Source organism: Folsomia candida, unplaced genomic scaffold, assembly GCF_002217175.1.
Source record: "Folsomia candida strain VU population unplaced genomic scaffold, ASM221717v1 Fcan01_Sc023, whole genome shotgun sequence".
Taxonomy (NCBI): domain Eukaryota; kingdom Metazoa; phylum Arthropoda; class Collembola; order Entomobryomorpha; family Isotomidae; genus Folsomia; species Folsomia candida.
Window position 1 is genome coordinate 1,291,748 of NW_019091215.1, and position 7,575 is coordinate 1,299,322.

The 7,575-nt window shown below is 35.0% G+C and overlaps 1 protein-coding gene across 1 annotated transcript; it reads right to left on the reverse strand.

Annotated features, from left to right (window-relative positions):
* Nucleotides 1–1,027: 1,027 nt before the first annotated feature.
* On the reverse strand, nt 1,028–2,934 carry LOC118438623. Its single transcript, XM_035859157.1, has 6 exons — nt 2,309–2,934; nt 2,010–2,231; nt 1,807–1,950; nt 1,533–1,738; nt 1,304–1,463; nt 1,028–1,222 (listed from the first exon to the last, which is right to left on the reverse strand). Exons 1-6 carry the CDS (start codon nt 2,526–2,528, stop codon nt 1,062–1,064), a joined length of 1,113 nt encoding a protein of 370 aa, XP_035715050.1. The 5' UTR covers nt 2,529–2,934; the 3' UTR covers nt 1,028–1,061.
* Nucleotides 2,935–7,575: the final 4,641 nt, after the last annotated feature.

Genomic DNA, 7,575 nt, shown 5'->3' on the forward strand with positions numbered 1-7,575 from the left:
CCAACTTCTTAATAGTTTTCTAACCACACCTAAGCAAATGAGGTGCATGTAGTCAAGAGGAACCGAAGAAATCATCAAAATTTTAAGCTCCGTAAACGGGGAAATGCCTACATGGTGGTGTTTATCTTTTTGAACATAAAAATCTTGATCTGTCCTAAGTGGACTATCGAATGTTCTGAAAATTACACGTCCCTTCCAGAAACCTGGATCTATACATTTCTCGCATCCATTGTATGCATTATGACTTTTACATTGCTTTAAAAAACTCCTGGCTGGCGCATCAGCTATTATTTTTGAAACCTTACAAAATATTTTCAAATTATTGTAACTAATCCCAACTCGCAAACTTTTTAACTCTGCTATCAAATCCATCAAGTATTCGTCAATACTTTCTGGTTTTGTCTTGCCATAAAATAAACCCACGACAAATACGCCGTACGTACTTTCTTCACATTTTGCTTGAATTGGCCAAAACTGGTTACTGTTACTCTTAGAAATGGGCAATCCATCAAAACTAAATATAAGGTTTAATTTAATTTCGCTACCAGAAGCAAGAATACAATTGGAATCTATTTGCCGTTTTATATTTTGAATAACATCAAAGTGTGCATATTGACCCTGACCGATAGTTTTCATAGAGTATTTAATTGAGTTTTTAAGCAATGTCCTACTATCCAATGGAAGAAATCTAAATTCTTGATAAAAGTTAAATATGCGTAGAAGATCGTTTAAAGCTACTCCCGTTATGTTATGTCGAAGGGACCAGTCCCTCAAGTCCCGTGTTAAATCTAAAATATTCCTATCATTTTCTACTACACCATTGTCGCTTAGTGAATCGGAAACTAATGGCTCGTCACTATTATGGATAACATTACTGCTTCTATCATTATTGCTAATATTACTACCTGAATCGCTATCCTCAACGACAGAATCACATATATCTAAATTTACAAGATTATTACTAATAGCAGGTATGTTTTTTGCACGAGTGAGATTCTCTCTAACCCGTTTTGCAATTATTCGCCTAATGTTTCTCGGTGATTTTCCATCTCGATCCATGATTATGATGCAATTCCCGAGGGAGCGTCGTCGTTGCACCTACTTTTTGAAGAACGAAACCAATTCATTGCTGCAGTTTGAATTATATCATCGGTGGGAATACGGCCGCTGGGATTTTTGGGATCGGGAACGGACTCAACCGTAAAGACGTTTCGCACGGTTTCTGAAATTTGCAATCCAATTAAACATTAAATAGAGACCAACAATTAGAAAATTGTCTTCATTTTAGAATATATTTTAGCACCTTTTACGACTTCCAATAGTTTTAGGTTTTTCATCGATGTCTTGTTTCCTTTACCCGTAAAATTAATTCGCCTGCCAAATTCATTCGTAAATAATTTTTTCAAGATTTTTCTAGTGCTCGCCTCGATCTGTGTCGCAGTTGAAAATGCCAAATATTCAACCTAGTATCAAATATAAGAAAAAACATTAAGGTTTAATTATGCATGTAAAATATCTCGATTAAATCGTACCAGTAATTCGCGATTTGAATCCACCTCGAGCCAAGATTCAAACTCCGCCAGTGCTACCTCGTTGTCGAGGGGTAATTTTGGAATGGCACTGAAATTGGGAGCCTTCCTACCATCCGGCCTTTGTTTCACATTAATCAGTAAAGCCTTAATGTCTTTAATGTCTTCAGCCTGCTTTTCCAACAAAGTTAGCACACTTTGCGTTGTCCCTGCAACGTGATTACAAAGCGTTAACATAATACATCAATTTTAATAAAATTATTTTGCTTGTACTAACTTGAAATCAACAGCCGTAAATCATTTAACTCCTGCGAATTTACAACAACAAAAGAGGTGTCTCCAGTTTCAACTTGATTTCCTACTTGTAGATTGCTTTGCTCTTCAGTTTCGGGAATTATTTCAGGAATGCTCAATGGTTGGTCTAAAAAGCATCACCATAATGATTAGTATAAAATATTTGTGGCAGTATTATAAGCCTACCCAGCTCCAAATTATCCAGAAGTGAGCCAGACGGAGGACTGTTTTTGTTCGCGTCGCTATCCTCCTCATCGGATGAAGACGTTACATCCCCTCGTGTGCTGCTGGGCTGAATATCGGGAATTATCTTCTTGCTCCTTAATCTGCTTTCTGGTTCTGTTTCACTTTCCAAGTTGGAAGTGTCCTCGGCTACTTGAAGTTTTTTTGTCGCAACTTCATAATCATCTAAAATAATGATATTTGTTAGTAAATGTAAAATAATTGGAATGACTTCTCATAATTTGAATTAAATAGCTATTTACCGTAATTCCCAATAATCCTGGCGTAGCTAACTCTTCCCCACTTGACATCAGGAATAGCAGTGCCCTTTTTCATCAAATTTCTAATACTTGGCCCAGAGTTTGGTGGCCGGAGACAAACTTTCTCTGCGGGGATAACCCAGTGACTTGGAACAAGCTCCACAGGCACTGAATTGTATTTATCAGGGGGGAATTCAATTATGTAATATTTTTTTGGCGACATTGAGACAACAGATAAATTAACAGGGAATTAAATTAACAGGGAATTTACGAGACTGCGAGGGTGGGAGAGAAAAGGAAATACCACGCTTCTCTTAGATTCAAACTCTCGCGCGTTGCCTGTCTCTTCGCACCCACCATTCATTGCGTATAAATTGCATGATTTTAACGCCTCATGTAATGTGGGTATTAACGAGATATTGGTGCGGTATTTTTACGCAATATCTCAGCACGTTTGGGTGCAATAATTTTTCAACCATAGGTTACAGTTTTTTAATGCAAATTTAGCGTGTCTCACGGTGCACACCAAACTTAGCACAAAATTTATGCAATAATCACGCCTTTTTTTGTTTGTTAAAAATTTTCACCATGGATGCGTTACTTTGACGCAAAAGTAATAATTTTTGTTGATCGGGAGGTCACTGTACTTTACAGTAAAGTTAAAGTGAAATGGTCAATTGCGGAACATTAACTTTCACTGCCCTTGATTCTTGACAACAGACGTTTCCAGCTAATAATATAAGATACAATAAAGAAATTAATTCGGTGGAGTTATGCATAATCCCACTCAATTTTAATGAAAATCAATTAAGCTGCCGCCCCGCGGGAGACGGGCTTATAAGCTAGTCAGGTATATTACAAATACCTTTTCATCCCTTTTTACAAAGAAAGTGAGATATCTAACAAAAATTTCCTGTCAACACAGTAGCATTTTAAATTTTTCAAATTTAAATAAACGTCTGCGGTCCATGGTGTTACTTCATCGTCCATGTCTTAGGAGATATTAGGTTCCAAGAAATGGACATCGTAATTTATGCTTAACAAAAGGACCTTTTAGTTTATATAATTATAACTACCAAAATGTCAACCTGACTCCCTGAAAATATGTAAGTCGTCAGGGTAAATACGACTGACCATTCCGTTTCCTAAGTTATGGTAGAGCGAAGGGAAGTGAGAGAGGGCACGGATCATAACGCGTTATGACGTTATAACGGCATAAAAGTGCATTTTGTATAAAATGATGTAGACGTTTTTATTACGGAAAAACTAAGCGTAGAAAGAAAAGGTTACTGTTACTGTATGGAGGTACTTTCATTATTATTTTGTACTCTAATTGGATGCATGTAGAACTGATCCTGAGCACCAAGTTGTTGCATGCTGGTTTGGCCATCAACATATAATAACTATGCATATATACATATTATGGTTATAAAATTGAATTATCTTAAACCAAAAACTTGGAAATGACCACAAATTCTCCTAACTACTAGTCGTAAAATATGAGACTTTGAATAAAATTGGTCACATTGAATAGGTCTCCCGAAAGAGCTTAGAGCGAAACTCGCTGCCAGTGATTGAGTAGAAATCCCAATGAATTAGTAAAAATCGGCCAGTCTCTTGTAGCGACTTCGTAAAACGTTGTGCCCTGTGCTTACTAGATATGTATTTACCTAAAGTATAAATTAATCGTGAATTATGTTTAGAGGTACGATTATAAATTTTATTTACTAGGTCTTTAAATCTAAAAATATTTGTTACAAAATGTGATGACAATTTTCATATTTATTATCTAAATTAATGTAGTCTTACGAAATATAATTTTCTAAAATTATCAAATTACTTACAAATGTATGTAGAGGTCAAATTTAATGGTATTAAAATCTCTGACCTATAAATGAAATTTGTAACCTTTCACTAATCCTGTTAAATTTCCGGTTATGTAATAAATTTTACACATACGAGTACATAAATCCACTTTAGCATATTGTGATCTAATTGTATTCGACTTACACAATTTGATGCCCGGGAACATTTTAATCACTAATAAAAATTTCATCATTAATGCTAGCATACCTGCGTTGAATATAAATCTGCGTTAATCTGCGTTAAATATACATAATAAATTATGTAGGGTCTTTGTAAACAAATTTCCGATTTCTCAAATTCTATCTGTATTCCGCCATGGACGATCAAACCAATTCAGAGCAAAGTAATTTACCAATATTTCTAAGACGGATTTCTAAGACGGTGAGCGCATATTCGAAATCGGTTTTCTAATGTTCCAGTAATGAAAAATCATGTATATCTACTAATAAATGATCGCCCTACGTTTGTGAATTGTTCTGTCAAGTTTTTATGCAGTTAATCAATGCATACTCATTCCCAAGTTACGATAAAATTTATAATCCATATGTTTATATCTAAATTTCATGACGTATGCATATTGCAGACACATACACTTTTAAAAACCCGGTATTAATATCGTCACCGAACGGTGTGCATATCTAACTTCACCAATTAGTGGTAAACCTTGTCCACATGGTGACAAATTGTCACTGGCTGGCGTAAATTTTACCACAATAATAGAATGAAAGTATTATCACCGTGGGGTGAAGTCACATGTTTGAACCATTCGATGTCGATAGTAACACCGAGTTTTTCATCCCTCTCTTGAATATAAAAGTGCGGATATATTTTCGTGCATGCAGGTACACTCTTAGAAAACTGGTATTAAATATTACCGACCGGAGTACATAAATTACTCTACCCGCACTGGTATTAACAGTAATTACCGTTCCGTACTAATGTGTTAATGAAAAACTCACCACTCAAGAACAATTTACTTCCAATCCGGTAGGAAATTTATACCAAATCAATACCAGTACGGAGTATCTAAATGAATACAAGATTTTTAAGTGTATTTGTCCCCTCCACCGATGAACAAAAGATGGATCCCCACAATGCAAATTCTGCTGCCTTTACAAGTCAATCCTGTACAAGTAAATATCCTGTATAAGTGCAGATTGGATTGACATGCATGGTAAGATTAACCACCTGGATTATGAAAAGATAAAAAGTGACCGACCTACTATACGTAAATTGATGACATAAATAAAAAGGGAAACAATCCCTATTTCACCCGGTTTCACACTGCAAGTGTGAAACCGGGAAAAGTTTTAATTTAAATTTCATTACACTAATATTGCATTTAATTGAAAATCATTTACTGAAGTGCTGTTAAGTGTCATGAAACGTTAAATCAGAAGAAGATGGGTCTCTTCATTGCAAAATTGGAGCAGAAACGCGGGGAAAACTCGGGATTTTATACGGTAAATAATTAATTCATTTAGTTGGTGCTAATTTGTCTTAAATACAAGTAAGTACATATGTAAGTACATAAATAAGAAGCAAGACTGATTTATTAAATTCTACATATTTCATGTATGTATGTTGATATGTAAATACCGTAGATACTCTATTTATAGCCAGGGCTAAAATCCAAAACTGAGGGTCACGGATCCGGCTTCAATTAGAGACCGGCTATAATTCGAGACCCGGCTAAATTTTGTTCCGCCAAAAATTTTAGATGTTACAAAATCACACGTAGTCCATATTGACTCAATTTGAGGTTTCTAATTTAGTAAGATATGCCATCAGTAACCCGTTAACTTTAAGTCTACATCTTTAAAAGAGGTTTAGCAGGTTTTTTAAGTTTTGTCATGACCATATTCATTATTAACTTGAAATCAATAGGTAAAAATTAATAGTTCAACTTATTCGTTGATTGGCATAATATGCAACATTTTTCTTTAATGGACTATGAACGGGGGCACAGTGGACAAGACAGGTCATAATTAAAGACCCGGTCATAATTGGGGACCCGGCTATAATTAGAGACCCGGCTTAAATTTTAAAATCTTGGTCTCTAGACCCGGCTATAATTAGAATAGGGCTATAAATAGAGGTTTTACGGTATATAGCCAAAATTAAATACAGGAATCATTTTATTAGTTCAATCTTTTACTATTTAAGTACCTATCCATAACATTCAATAATGCGCTTCCAATTTAGAAGTAAAATAAATAAAGTCGTGCATTTAATTTATATGCATCGATTAAATTGAATTGAATTTTAAATACGTACGTACACATTGCTCAAAACCACAATTCCGGACGAATAATAATGTTGGTTCTGAAAATAGGCGCCGAATGAATACTCTGTCGATTTTAAATTCTGAAATACTTGTATGTATTGTTGTATTTCAGAAAAGCCACCATCTTTCAATTACATAAATGCATCATCCCTTTAGATCAATCTACATAAATTCCAGGACCTGAGATGTAAAAAAATCAATGTACAAACTCATAACGATTTTGTTTCCCTAAGGTGAGAAAATTAGTTTATCTTTATCTTCTTCTTTAAAGTTAGTCCAGCATCTTAAATCATGTGCAGTAATGTGTTTACTTATTTTGGTACTCGTTAATTTCAACATTTTTTAATGCGCTGTTAGTCTGTGTAAATTTGATAATATGTATGTACAGTCAATGGAACAAGTATTGGCAACACCCACATAAGCTAAATAAAATTGGCTGTAACTTTGGCATGCATTATCAAATTAGCATGAAAATTTGTACGCAGTTAGCAAATCTAATGTAGTTTTCGATTATAATCATGTTTTACTGATTAAAATTAGATTAACGCAGTTTTTGAATAATTTGCTGGAAAATTTGCGAAATTAACCCACAAAAAGTATTGGCACCCTCTAACTTAAAAAATCATAGAGCAACGAAACGCCAATTTTACTGCGACAAAGTGCTTCTAGTATTGCGTGGCACCTCCCCTCGACCCAATAAGAGCAGAAATAGGTCGTGGAATTTATTCGACAAGTTCCTATATAACGTTTTTTTATATGGCTGCCCACAGTTCTTTTAAACTTTTGACAAGCTCGTTTTTCGACTAGTGGTTTCCCATCGGTCTCTCTTTTCTTAACCCGGACAATCAGAATCACATCAGGAGACTGTGCAGCCAACGAAAGAATCTTTACCTTTTCGGTCTCCAAAAACTTGCATCGTTAATTTGGCTACATGTTTGGGGTCACTGCATTTTTGGAAATATGAAATTTTTTCCTAGGCCAGGTTTTTGTTAAATGATTTCAAATTATCGTTTGGAATGATTGACAACACCTTCCTGGTCATGATTTCATCGATAGTGACCAGGTAACTACGCCGAGAACTGGTCATTTAACCCCAAACCATAATCGATCCTCCTAT